This window comes from Staurois parvus, unplaced genomic scaffold, assembly GCF_062004578.1.
Source record: "Staurois parvus isolate SC_StPar_1 unplaced genomic scaffold, SC_StPar_1.0 ptg000697l, whole genome shotgun sequence".
NCBI lineage: Eukaryota > Metazoa > Chordata > Amphibia > Anura > Ranidae > Staurois > Staurois parvus.
The window spans coordinates 2,421,320-2,447,551 of record NW_028318493.1 but is presented as its reverse complement, the minus strand read 5'-3'; the positions used below and the strand labels follow the sequence as shown (position 1 = coordinate 2,447,551).

General features: G+C 42.8%; 1 protein-coding gene across 1 annotated transcript in view; it reads left to right on the top strand.

The window, feature by feature from the left end:
- VWA2 (von Willebrand factor A domain containing 2) overlaps nucleotides 1–26,232 on the top strand; it is a 92,527-nt gene that overhangs the window by 36,649 nt on the left and 29,646 nt on the right. Inside the window, exons 4-8 of the mRNA XM_089653052.1 lie at nucleotides 7,361–7,494; nucleotides 17,636–17,745; nucleotides 18,793–18,987; nucleotides 23,775–23,908; nucleotides 25,476–25,608. Coding sequence (XP_089509178.1) covers nucleotides 7,361–7,494; nucleotides 17,636–17,745; nucleotides 18,793–18,987; nucleotides 23,775–23,908; nucleotides 25,476–25,608 — 706 coding nt within the window. The remainder of the gene's footprint in view (nucleotides 1–7,360; nucleotides 7,495–17,635; nucleotides 17,746–18,792; nucleotides 18,988–23,774; nucleotides 23,909–25,475; nucleotides 25,609–26,232) is intronic.

Here is a 26,232-nt window from a genome sequence, read left to right as displayed (position 1 = left end):
AACTGTGAGTGTCATCTGCCCCTGTTTTCCCCTGTACGGACTGTCCATGAACTTTCCCCCCTTACCCGTTCCTGCCTGGATTACAATTATTTTGGCCTTTCCCTGCTCCAGAGACTTGGACGCTACCCTCAGACCCAAATTGAGTGATTGTCATAATTCAATAAAGCTTTGAGTGTTTATCATCTCCTCTGTGTGTTCTGTCCTGCCTACGCTCCATCACAAAGGGCACTTTAAATTTTTTGGGGGGAGCCCAGGGCTCTGCTTTAACAGGCAAATAATTTAAAACTCAACAAGGGTTCTTACCTTTCACATACTTATCAACATTTCAGTTCTGGACAAGGTTAACCTAGGCACAGTCCGCCTCAGGCCCACCCAGTTACCAGGTGGCCCTGTCCAGTCCCCACTCTCCTACTGGACCCCACCTCTAATTAGGGACTGTCCACTGCCCAACATCCTCTCCCTAAAAAGGAAAAGGGGGGAGGCGTGATCCTTGGACATCAGCCATGACACTGATTCCTTTGGAAGGAGTTCCAAGATTTGGGACTGTGCCAGCAAATCTAGGACAGTTGTGTTATGCCTTCAGCACTCATCAAAAAGGTTTTGGCTAGATTTAGGCTTGAATCTGGCCACAAACAATGAAAATTGATGGACATGTTATATGATCTAGTTGCCATGAGCACATCCCTAAGGAAGAATTGTGTCCCAGGTAGTTGCAATAACAGAGCAAAATATACCCCATGTCTTCCTATACAGAGGGCTATTAGGAGACTTGTGTGTAATGGAACTTGGATTGACTGTATCAATGATCTTCTTTGAGTTTATATGTTCATCTACTAGTTTCTCGCATGCCATATGATTCAGTTGCAATGAGCACATCCCTAAGGAAAAATTGTGTCTGTAGAACCGAGCAGAGAGGGATTGCTGTAGACTCCTCCACCAGCAGCTTATTCTGGTGGGGGCAGGAGCAAGAGGAGTGGCCAGACAAGGTTTTACAAATTGTACAACCACTGTTCTTCCCAAGTGTCATCATATTTACATAGTTAGGTTGAGAAAAACCCAAGTCCATCTTGTTCAATCAATAGAAAACATAACTAAATAAATTAATAGAAATGCTCCATAGACACAACGCTATACTCACAGTTAATCCAGAGGAAGGCAAAAAAAACCTATATAAAGCATGATCCAGTTTGCTCCACCAGGGAAAAAAAATCCTTCCTGATCTCCTGGGAGGCAGACGGATATTTCCTGGATCAACTACCCCTGGTGTTATTACCTATAAATATTAGTATCCAGTTAGTTTGAGCATTTAGGAATGCATCCAGCTCTTTTATTTTTTAAACAGTCTATTGAGCCGACCAAAACTAGTTCTTGATTGATTCTATTCTACAATTTCACAGCTCTTACTGTGAATAAGCCTTTCTGTACGTGGACATTAAATCTCCTTTCCAGCAGACGTAAAGGGTGCCCTCTTGCCCTCTGAAATGACTTTAAAGTGAATAGCTCTACATCAAGTTCACTATATGGACCACTTGTGTATTTATGCATGTTGATCATATCCCCCCTCTCCTTTTCTCAAGAGAGAATTCATTCAGTTTCTTTAATCTTTCCTCATAGCTGAGCTCCTCCATGCCTCTTATCAGTTTGGTTGCCTTTCTCTGCACTTTATCCAGTTCTCCAACATCCTTTTTGTGAATTGGTTCCCAAAACTGAACTGCATGTTCCAGATGAGGTCTTACTAATGATTTGTAAAAGGGTAGAATGATATTTCTCTCTCTGGAGTCTATACCTCTCTTAATTCAAAGAAACAATTTTGCTCGCTTTGGAAACCGCAGCTTGGCATTGCATGCCATTATTATCTATGATCTACCAGAACTCCCAGATCCTTCTCCACCATTGATTCCCCCAGTTGTACCCCCCCCTAGTATGTATGATTCATGCATATTCTTAGCCCCCAAGTGCAGAACCTTACATTTATCAACATTAAACCTCATTTGGCACATAGTTGCCCAATTAAACAGTGCATTGAGGTTGGCTTGTAAATAGGAGACATCCTGTAAGGACGTTATTCCACTGCATAATTTGGTGTCATCTGCAAAGACTGAAATTTTAATCCCAGACCCTATATCATTTATAAAAATAATAAAAAGTAAGGGTCCCAACCCTGAACCTTGGGGAACACCACTAACAACCCTAGGCCATTCAGACTATGAATCTTTCCTTTCTGTATATGGACTTTAGGCCAGTTTTCCATCCATTTAGTCCTGGTTCACACTGATGCGACTTTGCTAGCCACGTCTTGTGTGGCCACGGGAGTCATTCATTTGAATGGGCTGCAATGCCTCCTGAAATGCAGGGAAAAGGTCCCTGCTCCACTGAGCGAGCACCCCCCTACCTGGAAATACAAACTAACGTATACAGGTGAAACTCGAAAAATTAGAATATCGTGCAAAAGTTCATTTATTTCAGTAATGCAACTTAAAAGGTGAAGCTAATATATGAGACTCATTACATGCAAAGCAAGATAGTTCAAGCCGTGATTTGTCAACATTGTGATGATTATGGCTTACAGCTCATGAAAACCCCAAATCCACAATCTCAGAAAATTAGAATATTGTGAAAAGGTGCAATATTCTCGGCTCAAAGTGTCCCACTCTAATCAGCTAATTAAGCCATAACACCTGCAAAGGGTTCCTGAGCCTTTAAATTGTCTCTCAGTCTGGTTCAGTAGGAATCACAATCATGGGAAAGACTGCTGACCTGACAGTTGTGCAGAAAACCATCACTGACACCCTCCATAAGGAGGGAAAGCCTCAAAAGGTAATTGCAAAAGAAGTTGGATGTTCCCAAAGTGCTGTATCAAAGCACATTAATAGAAAGTTATGTGGAAGGGAAAAGTGTGGAAGAAAAAGGTGCACAAGCAGCAGGGATGACCGCAGCCTGGAGAGGATTGTCAGGAAAAGGCCATTCAAAAGTGTTGGGGACTTTCACAAGGAGTGGACTGAGGCTGGAGTCAGTGCATCAAGAGCCACCTCACAGAGACGGATCCTGGATATGGGCTTCAAATGTCGTATTCCTCTTGTCAAGCCGCTCCTGAACAACAGACGACGTCAGAAACGTCTTACCTGGGCTAAAGAAAAACAGACCTGGTCTGTTGCTCAGTGGTCCAAAGTCCTCTTTTCTGATGAGAGCAATGTTTGCATCTCATTTGGAAACCAAGGACCCCGAGTATGGAGGAAGAATGGAGAGGCACACACTGCAAGATGCTTGAAGTCCAGTGTGAAGTTTCCACAGTCTGTGTTGATTTGGGGAGCCATGTCATCTGCTGGTGTTGGTCCACTGTGCTTCATTAAGTCCAGGGTCAACGCAGCCGTCTACCAGGAGATTTTGGAGCACTTCATGCTTCCTTCCACAGACGAGCTTTATGGGGATGCTGACTTCATTTTCCAGCAGGACTTGGCACCTGCCCACACTGCCAAAAGCACCAAAACCTGGTTCAACGACCGTGGGATTACTGTGCTTGATTGGCCAGCAAACTCGCCTGACCTGAACCCCATAGAGAATCTATGGGGCATTGCCAAGAGAAAGATGAGAGACATGAGACCGAACAATGCAGAAGAGCTGAAGGCCGCTATTGAAGCATCCTGGTCTTCCATAACACCTCAGCAGTGCCACAGGCTGATAGCTTCCATGCCATGCCGCATTGAGGCAGTAATTGTTGCAAAAGGGGCCCAAACCAAGTACTGAGTACATATGCATGCTTCTACTTTTCAGAGGTCCGATATTGTTCTATGTACAATCCTTGTTTTATTGATTGCATGTAATATTCTAATTTTCTGAGATTGTGGATTTGGGGTTTTCATGAGCTGTAAGCCATAATCATCACAATGATGACAAATCACAGCTTGAACTATCTTGCTTTGCATGTAATGAGTCTATCTCATATATTAGTTTCACCTTTTTAAGTTGCATTACTGAAATAAATGAACTTTTGCACGATATTCTAATTTTTCGAGTTTTTACATTTGCTGGCTGCATTAGATTTTCTTTTCTTTTGGCTTTTCCCCCTCGGTTTTCACCTGGTGATCTGGCCAGTAACACACCTCCGGTATTAGTAAGACATAACTCTGGATGAATTATCACAGGAGGCACAACTGGCAGCAACATTGTCAGTCTGGGGGAAATACGATATTCTAATTTTTCGAGTTTCACCTGTATATACATGATTTTGTGCAGCCCTGCCACCTTTTTAGCAATGGTTCTGCTATAGGGTGGTCGGGAAGCGGTTAAAGATTTTCTAAAAATTAGCAACAGAGGTTTGAAATAACAGGGCTCAATTATTTTGGGGACCCGTGGGTGTAAGCAATCTGATCCAGGTGCTTTATTTTGTCTTAAATGCTTCAGGACCGGATCAGTTTTGAGCCATTGGTGATATTTTGGGGCAATGTCAATACTGTCCACATTATGAACTTGAGCTCCCCCATTTTCCTTTGTATACACAAAGCTGAAGAAGATATTTAATAAATTTGCCTTCTCTTTGTGCCCAGTCACCAAATCTAAACAATCTTGTAAAGGGCCTACATGCTTAGACCTGACCTTTTTACTATTTACTATATTTGAAGAATTCTCTGGGGTTTGTCATTCTCTTTTGATTTCCTTTAGCATGCCAAAGCTTACATTAAATGTTAGTGATTGGGTTTACATCTACTTTAATCAGCTGTTGATCTGGTGATTGTATTTTAAGACATTAGTGATATACAAAACAGGTCAGACTAGTCCTGTGGTCAGAACAGGCCTGACCTTAATCCTGTCTGCCTATGTGTGTACATTGGGGGGAGGTGGGGGGGGGGGGGGGGGGTCTTGGACTCTGCATGCAAAGGACAGTAATCTGAGTAATATTCTAGTGATAATAATGGACATGTTGGTACAGGAGCCATGACACAGCAGTGAGTCATGTGACACCTGAAGCCTTGATGGCTTCATTCTGTGGATTTTGGCTTAACTCCGCAAACAAGAGGTTAATCACTGCTTAAGAGCTAATATACCTTACCATAATTTATTTTTCAGCCCACCCAAACTGCAGGCTGACCCTTTTGTTCTAGAAATTATGTGATCGCTTTGGTCATGTAACCTTATAATAAAAGTAGTAACTGCACTTGAGGGACAACAACCAACTTTGAACAGCAAGCATGCTATCTGGTATTTTACACAGCAATGTAATATGTACAAACAATGTGCTGCGCTGAAATACACCAAGTACCTATATAATTAAATACTAGTGAAATAAAGTGTGCAGTATAACAATAGTGAAATAAAGTGTCCAAAAAATCAGTAGAGTAATTTATCTAAAAGAAGAATCCAATCCTCCTGTGAAAGTCACACCAAGAATGAGATTCAAGCAACTCCCTCTGCAAGACTGGTCCTTTTTCCAAGGGGTATCGGCAGAAAGCTCATCAGACAACCATCTTCAAAAGTATGAAGGGATATACCAATGAGCAGAGCACAAAAAGCGCCACATAGTGTGAAAACTTCTATATATTTATTAAAAGCCAATAAAATTGCACTTACGAGCAAATAAATATAAACACTGCTGTCTAAAATACTGAATTGCATACAAATCTCCACACTTCAATTTTTCTTCGGGTATACGTGATGACGCCACAACAGACTCCAACATACGAGTTTCGTCATAAATTATATCTTGGCATACTTTTGGAAATAATCGGGTGAAGAGCCTTGTGCTGATACCCCTTGGAGAGAGAAACAGTCATGCAGAGGAAGTTGCTTAGAGGCCAGGAGTGTGGACCTGTATGTATTTCTTAAGTGCATTATGACTCTTATAGCTATAGCGGCATATTCATTTGGTAAGCAAAAATGGATCTCATTCTTGGTGGTGTCTTTATGGGGCGGATTTCACAGGAAGATTGGATTCTTCTTTTCTATAAATTTTCATCTATTGAATTTTGGACACTTTTTTCACTATTGTTATTTTGGACACTTTATTTCACTTATATTTTGGCACTTTTTTGTGTGTTTTAGCGCAGCACATTTTTTGTATAAAGCGTTGGTCCTGTATCTGTTTTATAATATAGAAAAATATCAGGTATGTACATCACTGCTTCTGAACATGTGATACATGAACCCCCATTAGTTTTATGCTTGGAATTTAAGAAAATCTGTATTTGTCCAAGAAAGGTAAAGAAATAAGTTTGCTTTAATGCCCCCCTACCCAGCACCATATACTTACATTTTCTTCTTTTCCCTGCTGATCTGAAGCATGTGACTTGGTAAGTGGCCCTGTGCTGTCTTATGGGGGCAGGGAGACTCCTGAGCCATGTGAAAGCTCTGACAGGAGCCGCTCTGTTCTCACAGGGCAGAATTCTCTCAGCAGGTGAATGGAGCAGTGGGGAAGCAAAGGAGAGGCTGAGTGTGGGCTGCTGGGGAGGGGTAGGAAAAACATGGGTAGATCTCAGGTTCACTTTAAGTCATAGGCTATGCCTTTTGGCTGAGACCAGGGCAATTGCCACCAGGCTGCAAGGCATAGCCAGTGGACATGCACTGGCAGTTTTTTACTTTTATCTATTTATTTTTATCTCTACGTGTCTCACCTGCAGAGGCGGACTGACCATTTGGAAACTCGGGCACTGCCCGAGGGCCCAGGGTCAGTAGGGGGCCCCATGAGATGCCCCTGGTACCTTTTTCATAGGCTTTTTTGAGTTTGGGCAAGGACACAGGGGCCCCATGATCCCCCATTTCCCGGGGGCCCCATGAGTTTTCAGTCCGCCCCTGGTCACCTGCCCTGATATGTGTCACCATTTCACTCAGGGTGAAGGATGTGGGACTTTGGGCTTATCCTGGAGCCCAGGAGGAGGATTTGTAGCCAGCAGATTTCTCCTTCCCCTGCCTTGGGGGATCTGTCTTCGCGAGAGCCCGTTATTTAGTACTCGTTGGGTTGCATTTGGCTGATCATGAGGTGTGGGGTCTGCCAGGCCTTTTGGATACATGGACTTAAATGTGCCTTACCCCCGTCCAGAGTCTGCTCCCAAAAATGTCAGGAAGGGGTCTGTCCGCTTTGGTAGCGGACCACGTGACACACCCTAAGTGCACTTTTTTGTGTGTGTTCACATGCACTTTTGGTGCACCACACTGTGGGCTCAGCAACAACAAAAAAGTAAAGTTTTGAGATTATGAAGGTAATCATGACAAGCGAAAGAGTGAGTAGAATTGTATAGCTGGTGTAACCACAAGTACAGAAACACACATGATCACATTTCTGTATATCTAATAACTATATTCATTTTTTGTAGCTGCAGTCATCTCTAGTAACGGTTTCCTGCCTTCATGTGTATCCCATATCTTCCAGGAATGTTCTGTTCTGCCCCTCTGGATATCCTTTTTCTTCTCGATGGCTCTAATAGTATAGGGAAAGGAAGCTTTGAGCGCTCCAAGCACTTTGCAGTGAAGTTGTGTGATGCTCTGGATATCAGCGCTGATCGGGTCAGTACTATATTTGAACTTTGTCTTCCTGTCGTTATTTAGCTGTAGGGCTTGTCCATGAAATTGTGTATTTAGTGACTTTTTATGTTTGTAGCTTTTTTTTAGAAAATCACTATTTTGAACTGTGCTGAATTTGTATTGGGGTCTTAAGCCATCTTCATCTCCATCTGAGTGCAGTAATTAGAAAACAAACAGAACAATGAAGTGGATGGTGTGTTTTTTATGGATTCATCCTAAAGCTGCCCATAGCCCTAAGTGCTTCAAAAATGTGCATGGCCAGCACTGCCAATCTAGCAGTTATATTAAAGTGTTTGTAAAGGCATTATATGCATGAAGGTAAAAAAAAACACCTGTGTGCAGCAGCCCCCCAATACTTAACTGAGCTGCATCACGATCCAGCGATGTGCATGAGAGCCTTGGCTCCCTGGGAACTCTCCCTCCTCATTGGATGAGACAACAGTGGGAGCCGTTGGCTTCCACTGCTGTCAGTCACAACCAGTGAGGAGAGAGAGGGGGTGGGGCTGAGGCACAGCTCCGTGTATGAATGGAAATTCAGAGCAGTGGCTCAGGAGCAAGCCTGCTTTGGTGCCCCCATAGCAAGCTGCTTGCTCTGGGGGCACTTGGCAGGAGAGAGGGGCCAGGACTGCTAGCAGGGGACTGAAGGAGAGGAGGATCCGGGTTGCTCTGTGCAAAACCATTACACAGAGCAGGTAAGTATAACATTTTTTAACAAAATTGCCTTCATTTTATCACTTTAATGCAGAGAAAGGAATGGGGCAATGGGGGTAGATGATGCTGGTACTGCCTAATGCCCCAGGTAGAGGATATGTTAATAAAAGCCTTCCCCTTTGAGAACAAGTAGTTGACACTTTTTACATAGCTGCTCACAGTGACAAATGGGGTCCCTACTTATGTACTTACTCAGTAACCAGACAGAATGATTCTTCATCATGTGATAACTGAGCCAGCACCGACACAGTAATCAATCCAGTGACAAAAAAGCCTGCAGATGAGCACTGCCACTTTCAGGCTGCTCATCTCTATCAAGATATATTTAATAGTGTAACTGTCAGATACAGTTACAATAATAATGAAAAAAGGACTACAATTTTTCAATTTTTGTGCATTTGTCAGCCTATTAAAAAATAAAAAAACCAGGGCCTTTTTTTTTTTTTTAAACAAAACTGTACCAAAAAGCTTTAAATGTTCTTTAATATTTATATATTAAAATTATATAGGCATAAAAAATAGTCTTAGAGGTTGATTTACTAAAGGAAAATAGACTATGCACTTTGCAAGTGCAGCTGCACTCTGCAACGCAATTTGCACCAGAGCTTAGTGAATCATAAAGTGAAGTGAAAAAATGCTGCGCTACATAAACCAATGGTACAAACCATTATATTACCAGAAAACAAAGTGAAAAATAATTATTAGAAGAGAAAATAGTAGTAGAAAAATATTAATATTGAAATAAAAATCTAGATACATGAAAATATAAATATATATATATATATATATATATATATATATATATATATATATATATATATATAAAAACACACCAAAAAATAAAATATAAAAAGTAAGAATATTTTAAGTATGAATCAAATAAGAGTCAATCAAAATTCAACTTCAATCAATAAAGTGTTCATTCAGTGAACCCTCCTTTGGATAATGAAAAATATGTGCATCTGTCATCAATTCCCGTGCAGAGACATCCTCCACCATATATCTGCTCACCTCACGCAGTGTGACCTCACAGTATACAATGTTACTGTCTAACTGCACTTTTGGTCCCATATGGACTCAGAAGATTGCTGAAGGAAGACTCCAAAGTAAGCTCCCTCCTGATAAGCATCTTTGTATCAGCCGTATTCCTCATTAAAAAGAACTCCATATAGTGCTTTATCCTTATAAACTTTTATTCATCAATTAAAACCTATGAAATACTCTCACGTTCCGGAGGTGTATTTTGCACCAGGTATGATGAAGATCCCGTGATGTACTGATTAAACACTAGATGGCAGTATCATCTCAGCAGCAGAGTCCCCTTGGTAAGGGGGATCCCCTTGATAAAGTCATGTGACTAGTGATGAAACGCGTCGGGAGGAGTGTGCGCTTGACGTAACAATGTTGCCATTCATCGGGATAGTGGCCTGTAGTACTCTACAAACGGCTCTTGGAATTACAGCAGACAATAGCATTCATTAAGTGGCCCGTGCTTTGCCTTGCATTATATTATGGATGGTGTCTGTTTTGAGCTTGTACAGGACTCTGCTGCTGAGATGATATTGCCATCTAGTGTTTAATCAGTACATCACGGGATCTTCATCATACCTGGTGCAAAATACACCTCCGGAACGTGAGAATATTTCTTACGTTATAATTGATGAATAAAAGTTTATAAGGATAAAGCACTATGTTGAGTTTTTTTTAATGAGGAATATGTCTGATACAAAGACGCTCATCAGGAGGGAGCTTACTTTGGAGTCTTCATTCAGCAAGCTGATTTTCTGAGTCTATATGGAACCAAAAGTGCAGTTAGACCGTAACATTGTATACTGTGAGGTCACACTGCGTGAGGTGAGCAGATATATGGTGGAGGATGTCTCTGCACGGGAACTGATGACAGATGCACATATTTTTTGTTATCCAAAGGAGGATTCACTGAATGAACACTTTATTGATTTAATTTTAATTTTGATTGACTCATATTTGATTCGTACTTAAAATATTCTTAATTTTTATATTTTATTTATTTTTTGGTGTGTTTTTTAATATCTATATTCGTATATCTATATTTTTATTTCAATATTATTTTTTCTACTACTATTTTTTTCTTCTAATAATTTATTTTTTCACTTTATTTTTTGGTTATATAATGGTTTGTACAATTGGTTTATGTAGCGCAGCATTTTTTCACTTCATTTTATGATTGTATAATTTGCCCCACTGAAACATGGGGTTGTGTGCACTAGCGGAAATTGCCCCATTGTGGGAGGGGCAGAGACACAAAGTAGTGCAGGAAATCTCACCATTGTGGGAGGGGCGGAGACACAAGCTACCACAGGAAATCTCATTGTGGGAGGGGCAGAGATGCATACTACTGCAGGTACATCTCATCGTTTTGGGGTGGGGGTGGGGAATTGGACTACCACAAGGAAATCTCTACACTGGAGTCTTATCAAATTAATACATCCCATCAGCATCAACAATAAAATACTGCGTAGAAAGCATATTACTCTCTTTAAATCCCTCTGTTTTTACTATCCTGGCTGTTAATTTCCAGCAAGCTTGTTATTAAGCAGTACATGTAATATTGACGTTGAAGGATTGCAGTTCACTGTGTGACATGTACAGCAGCATTACCCAGAGAATTAAAATTCCTCTGTTAATCCAGCAAAGTGCCTAAGATTAGGCATCTGAGAGGCCACTTCTCTAAAGAATGAGAAAAGGGTTCCTGTAATTATTAAATAAAGTCGTGATATACAGGCGCTGCCAGTTACTTATGCCGACCCTGATCTGCGTTTTACTCCAAGAGTATGTACGCAGCTACAGTGGACTACATACAACAAAGAGGACCTGTCACAAACTCACAGAATACTGAGTTGTATTTGGCATTATTTTAATTAGGTTTGTTTGTGATGCCTTTATAGTAACCATCATTTTTGTGAATTGGCCATACACCAAAAGATCATGCAGCCAAGTGATTAGGGAGAGATGGAGCATTGCACCAATCGTAAGGAGTCCAGAATAATTTATTGTGTGTGTATATAATATTGCCGTTGAGTGTACACTGTCAATACATTTTTTTTAACTATACAATTGATGTGGCTCCCCATCTCTCCCTAACCACTTGCAGTCTAGTTGAAGCATCTTGTGGAAGTATCCTCATGTGTCTAATCAGTGTATCCACAGGAGTGGATATTTTCAGGAATTCACAAGAGATAATAAGTATAACGGGCTTTGAAAAAGGACCAAATCTGTAAATAAAGCACTAAATCCAAGATATTAAAGGATTCATTGAGACTTTAGGGTGTCTTGAGACATAGACCAAAGTTTTAAAACAGTGTTTTATTAGTACAGCTGATCTAAGCAACGTAGAAGCATTAGCAATAGCACAAGTAACCATATGATCATGTACTGCCCATATGGTACGTCCTCTTATAGATGCCCTGTATGGCCATTTGTACAAGTACAACTTTATCCATAACAACCTGATAAAAAAAATCATGTTCTTTGGCAGGGAACATACATTCCACACTAAACTGGTATTAAAGTCACATTGTAGATTTGTACCTATAGGTAAGCCTATAATGAGGCTTACATTTGGTACAGTAAATATCTCATAAATGTGCATCATATAGGAGATATTTACTTTAGCAGCAGCTGGTGACATCACCGGGGCATGTGCTCTGAATGAATGGCATATGTGTGGCCTTCCTTCAGAGTTCTCTGCCGTGGCTGTGCGTCTTGTGCACAGGTGTGAAGTCATCCTGGCTCAGCCATTTATACGAGTGAAGTCTGCAAAACCCAGAAGACCAAGTGAAAATGGAAGCGCCAGTTCCCATGACAGCATGCCACTGGAGGGTGCCATTTTCAGGTAAGTTTGTCATAATGTTCTAATATGCAGTGCAGTGTAAATATTATAAAACCCCAATAGTACATAACCCTGAGACAATACCATGTGACTGACCCTAATACTCTGCAGACTTAAGGCAATCTAACCCAAGCCCTGATACTACAGTGAAGGAAATAAGTATTTGATCCCCTGCTGATTTTGAATGTTTGCCCACTCACAAAGAAATGATCAGTCTAAAAATCGAATGGTAGGTGTGTTGTAACACTGAGAGACAGAATAGCAACAAAAAATTCAAAAGAAATGCATATCTAACAATGATGCACTGATTTGCATGTTCATGAGGGAAGTAAGTATTTGATCCCCTATCATTCATCAGGATTTCTGGCTACCAGGTGTCTTTCATACAGGTAACAAGTTGAGATTAGAAGCAGTCTCTTAAAGGGAGTGCTGCTAATCTAATTTTGTTACCTGTATAAAAGACACCTGTCCACAGGAGCAATCAATCAGATGCCAAACTCTCCACCATGGCAAAGACCAAAGAGCTGTCCAAGGATGTCAGGGACAAGATTGTAGACCTACACAAGGCTGGACTGGGCTACCAAACTATGGCCAAGCAGCTTGGTGAGAAGGTGACAACAGCTGGTGCAATCATTTTCAAATGGAAGAAAGACAAAACAACTGTCAATCTCCCTAGGTCTGGTGCACCATGCAAGATCTCACCTCGTGGAGTGTCAGTGATCATGAGAACAGTGAGGAATCATCCCAGAACTACAAGTGAAGATTTTGTCAATGATCTCCAGGCAGATGGGACCACAGTCAGCAAGAAAACAATTTTTAACACACTATGCCGACGAGGTTTGAAATCCTGCAGTGCCCCCAAGGTCCCTCTACTTAAGAAAGCACATGTCCAGGTCTGTCTGAAGTTTGCCACTGAACATCTGAATGATGCAGAGGAGGATTGGTTGAAAGTGTTGTGGTCAGATGAGACCAAAATCGAGCTCTTTGGCATCAACTCAACTCGCCATGTTAGGAGGAATGCTGCCTATGACCCTAAGAACACCATCCCAACTGTCAAACATGGTGGTGGAAACATTCTGCTTTGGGGGTGTTTTTCTGCTAAGGGGACAGGACAACGTTTTTTTTTCCAAGTCTGCGGAAGTGCGAAACACGAAAAACTGGTAAGTGAACAAAAAAACGTGCTAGTGCAAAACCAACACAAAAAAGTGCACTTAGGGGTGTGCTTTGTCCATCCCCCGAAGGGGTTGGACCTCTACCCTTATCCCCCGGGGCATGAAGCTCCTGACAGACTAAGGTTCCCATGTGGTCCACCTAGCCAAAAGGCCTGTCAGACCCCTTTCCTTGTGGCAAGCCTAAACCAGCCACCAAGTACTTGGTAAGGGGGCTCTCCTGAAGAGAAGCCACCCTAGGGACAGGGGACGAAGGAACCAAAAGGCCACACATCCTCCCCCTAGACTTCAGGTTTAGGCCCGAGGACCCACACCCTACAATCCGTGAGGAAAAAAACCACACACATAAGTGAAAAGTGACAAAACGTGGGAGAAAATAAATAAGTAAAAATAAAAAAGTGGCTGTGCAATTGTGCACTGGCCAGGCCCTGAGGCCCGTAGCATAAAAATTTCCCTGGACTTAGCCAAAAGGCCTAGCCCTAAAAGGCGCAGTGCAGAAAAAGTGTTTAGAACTGTGACCATGTGCACGTTTCACACTTGGGATCCCACCCCCATGTGTTACTAGGAGCACCCCTGAGGCGACCACTCTCAGAGGGCACAGTTCTGCGGACTTTCTGCCTCCCCAGCCCCTGGCCAGACAAGGTAGATCTGTTCAAACCAGGAGGCCCCTCTGGTTTTCCAGGGGGAATTGCTCCCAGGCCCCAACAACCTGTGGGTGCCTCGGTTTCTGTTCCAGCCTGTACTAACCATCAGGACCCCCATCCTACCAGCAGGGGTACTATACAACCAATCATCCCCGCAAGCAGGAATGATGGTGGAGCACCCCTACTGGACACGGATAAGAACAGATACTACAAGACAACTGCACCGCATCAAAGGGACGATGGATGGGGCAATGTACCTTCAAATCTTGGGTGAGAACCTTCTTCCCTCAGCCAGGGCATTGAAAATGGGTCGTGGATGGTGTTCCAGCATGACAATGACCCAAAATACACGGCCAAGGCAACAAAGGAGTGTCTCAAGAAGAAGCACATTAAGGTCCTGGAGTGGCCTAGCCGATTGAAAATCTGTGGAGGGAGCTGAAAGTTTGAGTTGCTAAACGTCAGCCACCAAACCTTAATGACTTGATCTGCCAAGAGGAGTGGGCCAAAAATCCCTCCTGAGATGTGTGCAAACCTGGTGGCCAACTACAGAAAATGTTTGACCTCTGATTGCCAACAAGGGATTTTTCACCAAGTACTAAGTCATGTTTTGTGAAGGGGATCAAATACTTATTTCCCTCATGAACATGCAAATCAGTGCATCATTTGATAGACATGCATTTCTTTTGAATTTTTTGTTGCTATTCTGTCTCTGTGTTACAATACACCGAACATTCGATTTTTAGACTGATCATTTCTTTGTGAGTGGGCAAACATTCAAAATCAAAAGGGGAACAAATACTTATTTCCTTCACTGTATGTAACCCTTTAATCATGAAACCCTAATAATATATAACCCATGTTCTCCATAACTCTAAGCCTACTTTATAAATGTTAGGGCTGCACCAGTACCGATACTGAGTACTTGCATGAGTACTCATACTCTTGCAAATGCTACAGATACCTAAAATCGATACCTTTGCGGTGCGATTTGAGTCCATACAAAATTAATAGGCTCAAATCACACTGCAAAGAATCTCATGCAATTTGAACAGGAATGCAGTGCAATTCCTGTCCGAATGGCATGTGTTTTCCCCCACCGCTCCTGTGTGATCCCAGTATAGAAAGACATCTAAGAAGTGCAGCAATGGGCAAACAGTTGATTCGTGCTAGAACAACTCGCATGTTAAAAGTACATAATATACAGTAACTTGCATGTCAAATCCAAACCCACAGACACTTGCAGTGCTCCCAGGGCTGGAGGAGATGTAGGAAGTTCTGAGCCCCCTGTGGGTATAGGGCGGAAGTGGTGTCAGCTTGGGGGCAGACTGCCTATACATCTCCTCCAGCGCTGTGACCTCCGCAAGCAGCCGTGGTTTTAGACTTGACATGTAAGGTATATTATGTCATTTTAACATGTGAGTTGTTACATTAATAAACTGTTTGCTCATTGCTGCACTTCTTAGATATCTTTCTACAATGGGATCACACAAGAGTGGTGGGGGAAACCACATGGGATTTGGACAGGAATCAGTCTGCATTCCTGTTCAAATCGAATGCAGTTCTTTGCAGTGCAATTTAAGCCCATTCATTTGATATCAATTTCAGGAATCTTTAGCATTTGCATGACTATGAGTACTCGTGCGAGTGCTTAAGCAAGTACTCTGTATTGGTGCAACTCTAAAGTTTATAAAGTAGGTTTAGGGTTACAGAGAACTTGGGTTATATATTAGGGTTTTATGGTAAAAGGGTTACATAATGTTGGGGTTTGGGTTAGGAAGAAGGGTCAGCCACACACCGGAGGATAGATGACCTGTTACCGCGTTTCACACGTTATGAATAAGCACGAGATCGTGTGAAACGCGTTAACAGGTCCTGTATTCATGTCCTGGTGTTTTGTGTGTCCTATGAATTAATAAATACACACTATATTCATCTATCCTCTGGTGTGCGGCTGAACCTTCTTCAACTTGCATTGTGTGTGGTGGCGAGCCAGAGCCTGCACCTGTTGTGGATTGATCTGGATTGTTTGCCTGAGCGGCATGCCTTTGTTCTCGGGGTTTGGGTTAGATTGCCTTAAGTTTGCCGAGTATTAGGATCATTTACATTGTATTGTCTTAGGATTATATACTATTGGGGTTTTATAATTGAAGGTTTAGAGTTATAGAATATTAAGTTTGGATATTGATAGGATTACATTGTTTAGTGGTTATATAGTGTTATATTTGTAGAGTATTAGGGTCACAAGTGTTACAGAGTATCAGGAATATATAGTATTTGGTTCATATGGTGTTGTAGTTCTTGTCTGTTACTTGAGGATTAAAGTGATTCTAAAGGTTGTAGTTTAAAAAAAAAACATTTTATATCTATTGCTCTGTGTAATGGCTTTGCACAGAGCCACCCCGATCCTCTTCCTTTTGGGTCCCCCGATGGTGGTCCTGGCTCCTTTCCTAGCCAAGTGTCCTCAATAGCAAGCCAGTTGCTGTGGGAGCAATCGAGCAGGCTCAATCCCGAGTCATGCTCCTGCAAATAGACATTGTCCATTCACACAGACAGTGCAACTCGGCCCCCTCCCCACTCTTTCCTCATTGATTCACTGGCTGTGATTGACTCACTGGCTGTGATTGACTCACTGGCTGTGATTGACTCACTGACTGTGATTGACACATAATGTACAAGAAGTGGTAAAAAGCGCCTTAGTAAAAATCAACAAGCTGCTACGCACAAGATAGGTACCAAATGACCTCTGGAAAAGACAATATATGTGAAAGGTGCAGCGCTTGTAAACAATATGTATACAAAAGTCCTTGGTGGATCAAATAATAAAGGATATGGGGTAGTCCCGCAAATACAGGTGAGTATAAATAGTTGAGGTGACTTTGATATCCGTGTAGAGGTGGTAATGAAATGCGCACTCACCGGACGCGCATATTAAATGCACCTTGTGTATAATTATCCTGCTGCCAGGTGATGGGTGGTCTTCCCTCTATCGGATCCTAGGTAAGTTGTCCTTTTCTTCAAAAGGTCCCCCTATATGGTCCTAATGGATGTTGTCACTCCGAATGGCCTGGGTGGTAAGTAGTAATCCGTTCTTGGAGTAGGTCTGTGGGCTTTCCTAGCCAAGTGTCCTCAATAGCAAGCCAGTTGCTGTGGGAGCAATCGAGCAGGCTCAATCCCGAGTCACGCTCCTGCAAATGGACATTGTCCATTCACACAAAGTGCAACTCAGCCCCCTCCCCACTCTTTCCTCATTGATTCACTAGCTGTGATTGACTCACTGACTGTGATTGACACATGGCTGTGATTGATATATGACTGTGTGAGTCAATGAGGAGAGAAAGACTGGGGAGAGCCATGGCTCTCATGCACATCACTGAATCGAGATGGGGCCCAGGTAAGTATAATGTCAGCTGCACTCAGGTTTTTTACCCTGATACATAGAATGCATGAAGGTAAAAAAATCTTCAGCCTTTATAACCATTTTAAGCTAAAGGGGTAGGATTGTCAGATCGCTTTACAATCACCAGTAATTTCTCTTCTGAATGGTAGAGAATATTTACAGCCACCCACCAACACATTTCACCCCTTCAACTTCTAGATTTGTTCCTAATTTTATGAAGATGGCCGGTTTCTGTAACATTCTCCAAATCTGTATATGTTACATTATTCCTATAGATTAACCTGTTCAGATTCACCTTAATAAATAATTGTGACTCTTTTCTTCTGTACAGGTGAGAGTGGGGGTCATTCAGTACAGCGCCACACCACAGCTAGAATTTTGCCTTGATTCCTTCATTACTAAGGAAGACCTTCAGGAGAAGATGAAGGCCATTGTCCTCAAGTACGTCCTGTACAGTGTTGTTTTTATAATAATTCAGACTCTTCTGAAATAACAGATGGCGAATTCCTCATTTTGTCAGATTTTCTGTGGTAACTGAAGGACAGTCAACTAAAAGTGGTTGTAAACCTTAGACATGAAATATGAACAAAGCATATCCTACTTTATTGTGCTTGTCTCGATCCAGAGCACTAAGTGTAATTTCTGCCCACTGCCTCTTTTCTCTGCTATAAACACAAGTCACTTTTGACAAGTTGTCCTGACACCAAGAGAAAAATGGTGACAGGATAGGGAGCTCCAGCTGATAGACAGCCTCATCTCTGTTCCTGTGAGCTGTGTGAAGGGGGGGTTGTCGATTCCCTCTAATTAGCTTTCAGAGCTCTCCTCACTGATGTAACTTCGTCTCTCCGCCTCCTGTTTTTTGGAGCTGAAAGATCTGGTGTAAATTTAGCATTTTGAAGGGACGTAGAGGAAAAACGGCTGTAAATAAACAGGCACAACTTATGTAGGAGGATTTGTTTCATCTTTGTGTATCACCTAAGGCCAGCCACTTCAGTGGGTATATGTCAGGGTTTACAACCACTTTAAATAAGCAGTAGGTTTATGTAAATCATTTTTTAAACTTGTAAAGTTTTGAAGAATTGGTTTGAAGTAAATATATACAAATTTTGAAGAACTGGTTAGAAGTAAATATATCTGAAATTAAGGTGGCATAATAGGGGTTGGGGGATGGGGGGTGCTCCCATTGTTTTAAAACTTTAATAAACTCATCTGGGGGTACAGTAAGACCCCACAGTTGCAGGTGAGCAGCCTATAGGACCGTGAAGCACCAATTGCATTACAACACATCTCCATAAGGTTCAGTTCTCCTACATCACAAAGACTTCAAAGACCAGGGGGTGCTTGTCACTTGATGCCTCATTCAGTGATTATTCTCTCCTATATCTAGTATTACAGATGAGTTCCATCCATTATACTTTCTCTTACTGATTTCCCTCTGTCTCTCCTCCTTGTCTCTCTTTCTCTGTTCTCCTTGTCTCCCCTTCCTAGAGGAGGCAGCACAGAAACAGGCCTGGCTCTGAAGTACATTCTACGTAAAGGCTTTCCTGGAGGACGTGACTCTTCTGTACCAAAAATTCTCATTATCTTATCGGATGGCAAGTCTCAGGGCAATCTTGGTGGTCCAGTAGCTCAGATAAAAGAGAGCGGAATTGAGGTGTTTGCTATTGGAGTCAGGTTTCCAAGGTGAAAATGTTACAAATGTATCAAAAATTTTGTTCTTGTGTTGTCATTTTGTATATTTGTTATGTAGGTTTTTCACCTATACATGATGAGGGGCTCCATGATTTGTATCTGTTATGGAGGAAACAAACTTCTTGTTTTCCCAGATCTCAAGTGCTGTTCTGGTTCCTACAGGATGGAGTACAGCTTCAATGCAAGGTTAACATTTTACCCGTTAAGCAGACATAGAGGTGGGAAGTCTTAGGAACAAAATGGATAAAGTGGGGAAAAAAGCTGTTTTTAATTTTTTTTTTCTGAAAAAATTGAAAAAAAAAGAGTGGAATATGTTCTTTTATGATAATAAATAATATATCTATGATATGATATTCAAACTGTATACCATGAAGGCCTTAATGAAAGATTTCTGAGACGTTATGTAAAGTCTTAAAATATTGCACGTTCTCTGAGCTGAAGACAAGCAAATCCTGGAATACAATTCTAGTAACACTGTAGTTCTCAATGCAGTTCTCAGACAAGAGAAATATGCATTTCTGGCACTAGGGGGCACTGCAGGGGAAAGGCTCCAGTTTAGTTTGCTTATGGGCTCCATCCTGTACCTCCTACAATTGGGTGATACAGTAGATGTCCTCTCAAGCCTTCATTGGCAGGTTAGAGGGTAAATAGTCTGACAAATTAGTTTATCTTTTTAACCTTTAAATGATTCCTATTAATTTTCTCCACCATCACAGCATAGTGCTTATCTATAGTCCTTTTTAGTCATTAACGCTAGGTTCACACCCAAGCGTTTTCCACAGCGTTTTGCAGAAACGCACTACAGTCCATTTAACATGCTTTCCTTTGGGACATGTTCACATCTCCGCGTTTTCACCCGGTGCGTTTTTTGGAAAGGGTCAGGGACTTTTTTGAACGCAAAAAGCTGCGTTTTTGGTTCTATAGACTTCAATGGAAATGCTGCAGAAAAGCATGTAGTGCGTTTTTGATGCGTACTGTTTTAAATCTGCCTAGCAACAAGAGAAAATAAAATGAGGCAAAAACGCAACGCAGATTTTTGTTTTTTTCCTCTCAGTAAAATGGTGAGACTAACATCTAGAGTTTGGTAAATTACAAGTCTTGTGAGAGTAAATATTCTTTTCCAAATACTGGCAGGAAGCTTTTAAATTATGAGTAAAAGAGGGGTGGTTACTTGTTCTCATGTATAGTTGAAATGTTCTTAACATACACAGTCCTTGTTACGCCATTTGTAAAAAAAAATAAGATTTTTAAAAGCTTAGTTTACTGAGTAAACTGTACTTTTATCTCAAACATAATACCGTATTTGCCGGCGTATAAGACAACTGGGCGTATAAGACGACCCCCTACTTTTCCTGTTAAAATATAGGGTTTGGGCTATACTCGCCGTATAAGACTACCCCTCTTCCAACGCACACCAAAAGTTAAAAAACATCAGATTTGATTTCAATATGGTATGGTATTCCAATGATGGGGCACGCTTCCTCACTCTGACACCAATGATGGGGCACTATTCCTCCCACTTACACCAATGATGGGGCACTATTCCTCCCACTTACACCAATGATGGGGCACTATTCCTCCCATTGACACCAATGATGGTGCCCCATCATTAGTGTCAGTGTGTGAGGAATAGTGTCCCATCATTAGTGTCAGTGGGAGGAATCGTGCCCCATCATTGGTGTCAGAGCAACGAATCGTGCCCCATCATTGGTGTCAGTGGCAGGAATAGCACCCCATCATTGGTGTCCGTGGGAGGAATAGCGCCCCATCATTGGTGTCAGTGGGAGGAATAGTGCCCCATCATTGGTGTCAGTGGGAGGAATAGCGCCCCATCAGTGGTGTCAGTGGGAGGAATAGTGCCCCATCATTGGTGTCAGTGGGAGGAATAGCGCCCCATCATTGGTGTCAGTGGGAGGAATAGCGCCCCATCATTGGTGTCAGTGGGAGGAATAGCGCCCCATCATTGGTGTCAGTGGGAGGAATAGCGCCCCATCATTGGTGTCAGTGGGAGGAATAGCGCCCCATCATTGGTGTCAGTGGGAGGAATAGCGCCCCATCATTGGTGTCAGTGGGAGTAATAGCGCCCCATCATTGGTGTCAGTGGGGGGAGGAATAGTGCCCCATCATTAGTGTCAGTGGGAGGAATCGTGCCCCATCATTGGTGTCAGAGCAACGAATCGTGCCCCATCATTGGTGTCAGTGGCAGGAATAGCACCCCATCATTGGTGTCCGTGGGAGGAATAGCGCCCCATCATTGGTGTCAGTGGGAGGAATAGCGCCCCATCATTGGTGTCAGTGGGAGGAATAGCGCCCCATCATTGGTGTCAGTGGGAGGAATAGCGCCCCATCATTGGTGTCAGTGGGAGGAATAGCGCCCCATCATTGGTGTCAGTGGGAGTAATAGCGCCCCATCATTGGTGTCAGTGGGAGTAATAGCGCCCCATCATTGGTGTCAGTGGGGGGAGGAATAGTGCCCCATCATTGGTGTCAGTGGGGGGAGGAATAGTGCCCCATCGTTGGTGTCAGTGGGGGGAGGAATAGTGCCCCATCGTTGGTGTCAGTGGGGGGAGGAATAGTGCCCCATCATTGGTGTCAGTGGGGGGAGGAATAGTGCCCCATCATTGGTGTCAGTGGGGGGAGGAATAGTGCCCCATCATTGGTGTCAGTGGGAGGAATAATGCCCCATCATTAGTATCAGTGACACCAATGATGGGGCACTATTCCTCCCACTGACACCAATGACACTTGCTGACTCCTGTTCTAGTATGGTACTGCTGCAGCCAGCATATGTGGTTGCAGCAGCACCTCTGCACTGCACACTTACCCTCACTCGATTTTTGCGGGTCAGCTCGGCTCCGCCTCCTCACCCGTGATTGGTCGCCTGTGTGCCTTTCCTGAGCTACAGTTCACCGGTGAGGAGGCGGAGCCGAGCGGCAGGAGTGAGGGAGTGACTGAAGGAGCAGCGCTTCCTGGATGGATCGTCGTGGGAGCCAGGTAAGAGAATGCAGCCCTCTGCCCACTCCTGTACTTGGTGTCCGTTCCGTCGGAAGGGAGGGACGGTGGCAGCACCGCGCCGCCCCCCTAAAAAGTGCCCCCTGACATATACTGGCGTATAAGACGACCCCCGACTTTTGAGAAGATTTTCAAGGGTCAAAAAGTCATCTTATACGCCGGAAAATACGGTACTTTTATATAAACTGCATTTTACCTTCCCAGTGTAACAAAATGACTTTCAATTTGTAAAACTACTCCAGACTGAATTTTTTTTTAAATGTTTCCAAAATTTCCATTTTTTTCCCGGGAAAAACCTTCCTGGCGGTATTCCCGAGTGTAGCTCGGGGTAAAGTTTCAGCACCACAAGCGGTAACCCCGAGCTACACTCGGGCCTACCATGCAGCGTTGCTCCGGGATCTCTTCTGCACTTAACTTGTCCTTCGCTCCCGCTATGTCCCCCCCACAGCATCCCTGGCCATCTCCTCCGGCCGATGCCGGCATCTGTCATCTGGGTTCCATTCCCTGCGACGTCGGGACGTATGGGGGACGGAACGGCGGGAAATTTAAAAATGTCAAAAAGTGACATTCACTAAATTCACTAAAATCACATAGTATAACATTACTGTATCAAACCATTTCACATACATTTTGTCCCGAGTGCTTTGTCCGGCGCCCTGCCTGCATTTTTACTGTTCTTTCTGCCTGGAAACTGAGAAACGTCCATGGCGTCCAAAAAGCGTCCCTTTAGGTCAAAAGCGGTTTTAGACCGGCTAGAGAACAGCGATAGTAAATTAGAACCACTTGCAGAATTGAGTGATAATGATTCGTGAGGGAAATTCATCATCAGACACTGAAAACGATTTTGCGACTTTGCTCAGTGATGTGCGAACTTGGCGCTATATATCAAATTTCAGTGTTTTTGGTTTGATAACATTATTGAATTAAATTTATTATTATTATAATATTATTTTTTATGATTATTTATTAAATTATAATTTATGATTTTGTGTTTCAAATTTTAACATACCCGGGATGTTTACTAGACTCTTGTCCGGACAGATTTCACTGAGTTATTCCTAAAAATTACAGCCTACAATAAAAAAAAGACATATTTCCATGCAAAAAAATTTACCGCTTTGAGCACAGAAATACTGACATAATCATACCGCTTCAAAATTTCTGGAAATTCTACATCTCAAGCCAGACCTAGTTATTAGTTTCAACTGTCCACAGGCCTTTTTATATGTAACATAAACTCAGCTTGGATTTTCAATGAACCACTTTGTGTGAGCAGTATTGCACCTGTCATACTGCTTTTTTTATGTTAAGTATTTTGTGTTTATAAATCCACACTTATTATAAGTGAGACGGAGATATGAACATGACACAGGTATACGTGTCATGTTAGGTGGCTTCTTACTTTTTGTTTGCTTTTTATATGTAAACTGGCTGGTGCTCAGGGCTCTCTTCCTATTGCTGGCTCTGCTGTTTGAGCCTTCTGCTGTGTGAAACGCTGCATGCTGACAAAACACTAAAAAAGTACATGAGCTGTTTGTTTTGTGGAACCCATTAAGGGGCACCCTTGTCTGTGTTATAGTCTCTGTACAAAGCTCTCCATAATTGAACTGTGTTTGCTGCCTTGCTGAACGAAAGTGCAGGACAAATTTCCTTTGACTGTTCCTGGGTGTTCTTCTTGTGCATAGTTTACTGCTGCCACTACCAGATGAGCTTGCCCCCCTTATTAATGCTGATTGTTAGAATTGGTCCTATGTTTTCCCCAACAGATGGGCAGAACTTCATTCTCTAGCAAGTGAGGCGATGGAAGAACATGTATTCTTTGCTGAACATGTGGATGATGCTGTGAACGGCTTGTGCAGCGCTCTAAGCAATTCATCGGCATGCAGTGCCATTCCAGCAGGTAAATTCCTCGTCAAAATTCTATGCCGGATATCCATGAATTGCCTGAACTCAGAATTGGACCTAATTATGAAAACCACTATGGGGAAAGATGACCTGTGGAATTTGGAAAATGTTGACAACACTGCTTTTTAGTTAGTCTGTAGATCTTAATGAGCCCCGTATACATGGGCATAATATTGGGTGGTTCAAAAGAAACTGGCCGACATTTGGTCCGTGTGTACACCAGCCTTTATGACAAAAGACGGCCGAATGGGCATGCTGGAAAACCGGCATCCGATCGGTGCTGTCAGTCAATGTCTGTAGATGGAAAGCTGGAATATCAGGTTTTATTTTTAGGGTTAAAGCCAAGTAAAAACACTACATTGTAAGAAACAGTGCTTTAGTCCACATTAATCACGGATTTAAAAAAAATAGACATTTACAGCTAACCTTTTCCAGAATGCGTTTTTCTGCCAGGTAAGGGGTCCATATCCACTGAGAGATGGAGAAGCATATCAGGGACTCCATGGTGAGACAGATGTCTTGGTGGAGCACTAGGAGCAATTACATGACACAAATGAACTTGGTGTCACGGGCAGGGGCGCATTTACCACAAGGCAAACCAGGCACTTGCCTAGGATGGAATTTTTCAGGGGGGCAGCACCTCCCCCCCCCCCCCCCCACCCCCAGATGAAAGGATGAAAGAAGGGACACACGCCATAGGTACCAGGTGGGATCCGAGAGGAGCTGCTTCATGGTGTATGTATGTAGAGCCTGATTCTTGTTCCTGGGGATGTCCAGAGTTGTGAAGATGAGTGTCTTTCTCTCTATCGCCAGGGGGGGTAGTGGAAGGCTCGCCCAGGTGGGGGGCAGGGGTGTTGTTGGTCAACGTCAGGCTCTGTCCGCGGGAGGGAAGAAGGGGGGAGTGTCTGTCGGTGTCCGTGAGGGCAGATGATTTTTGTGTTGCCTAGGGCAGCACAAAACCTAAATACACCCCTGGTCACAAGGTGCACTAGAAGTCAAGGATAACGTGGACTAGAAGTGCACTTGACATGTCCTAGCATGAGGTTTTGGCTCTTAGAACAGCCCAGCCAAAATCATTGTCCCCCAACTGCACTTCATTTAGGAGATACTTTAGATCTCATCCCGGTCTTTTTAGGTTTTTGTTGCTGTCTGTGTTCCCTCTGAGGAGATTCCCTCTCTCTGTTTTCTTAATCACAGTGGTCACTGGGATTATAATAGGGGAAACAAAACTAATTTTTGAACTATTACCAGAATAGAAGTAGACGGGAAATCTTCTAGAAAGGACATCTGTTCCAACAAAAACTTCCATTTGGAGAGATCTCCTCTCATTTCCTGTTGTGTCTCAAGATAGGAAGTAAAGGTAAATCTTTTCAAAAAGACAGACCAGAGAGCAGCAGTAATCGGTCTTTATTACAGGAAACAACTGACACTGGATGCACAGATCTGGAAAAGAAATACACAAAGCACACAAGATTCACATGCCTTTTGTATTTAGACAATATTTGTTCATCCCTGAGTTCAGTTTTAACATTTTGGTTCTTCTGGTTTGTGATGTTCCTCAGGGTGCAGTGTGCAATCTTACTCATGTGAGCGGCGAACTCTGGAGACGGTGAAAGAACTTGCTGGGAACTACATGTGCTGGAAAGGCTCGGCTGCGCCAAGCCGTGTGTTTGCTGGACACTGTCCCTTCTACAGGTTTGTCTCTTTCTTATTGTTTTCATTCACAGACTAGAGATTCCACTTCTGTAAAACTGGCTTGGGTTTTATGTGGTAGAAACCAGAGCAGGTAGATCTGCACCCAATAAGTACCCATAAACTGGACTCAGTTTCAGCTGACCCCTGCCATGGTTTCAATAGTTGTTGGGCATGATAAACCGATATCGGTGACACAGAGTGAGAAATTGCAACTGGAAAATTATGTGCAAAATTGTCACAAATGGCGCCAAATTATTTTCCTGCATTGACCATTGTTTTAACATAGGGATCAGCTCAGGCTTGCTCAGATTTGAGTCTGAACCTGCCTGAGTTCTCCTGGGAAGTTGTGAAAGCTGACAGCCAGTTATAGGTGGCATAGGCATTCCTTGCCCTACAGCCCCATATATGCAAGGGGCATGCTGTGGGGTGGGGAATGCCATCACCACCTATGATTGGCTGTCTGCTTTGACAGCTTCTCAGTGGGAGAACTGAGGCAGGTCCAGACTCCTGTCCAAAGCCACCCGAGATCATCAATGTTTTATAAGGTTAACTAAAGTGAAGTTCTGAATGAAACATGGCAACAGGACAGCGAGACAGACCATCAAAGGTGGAGTAATGACAGGC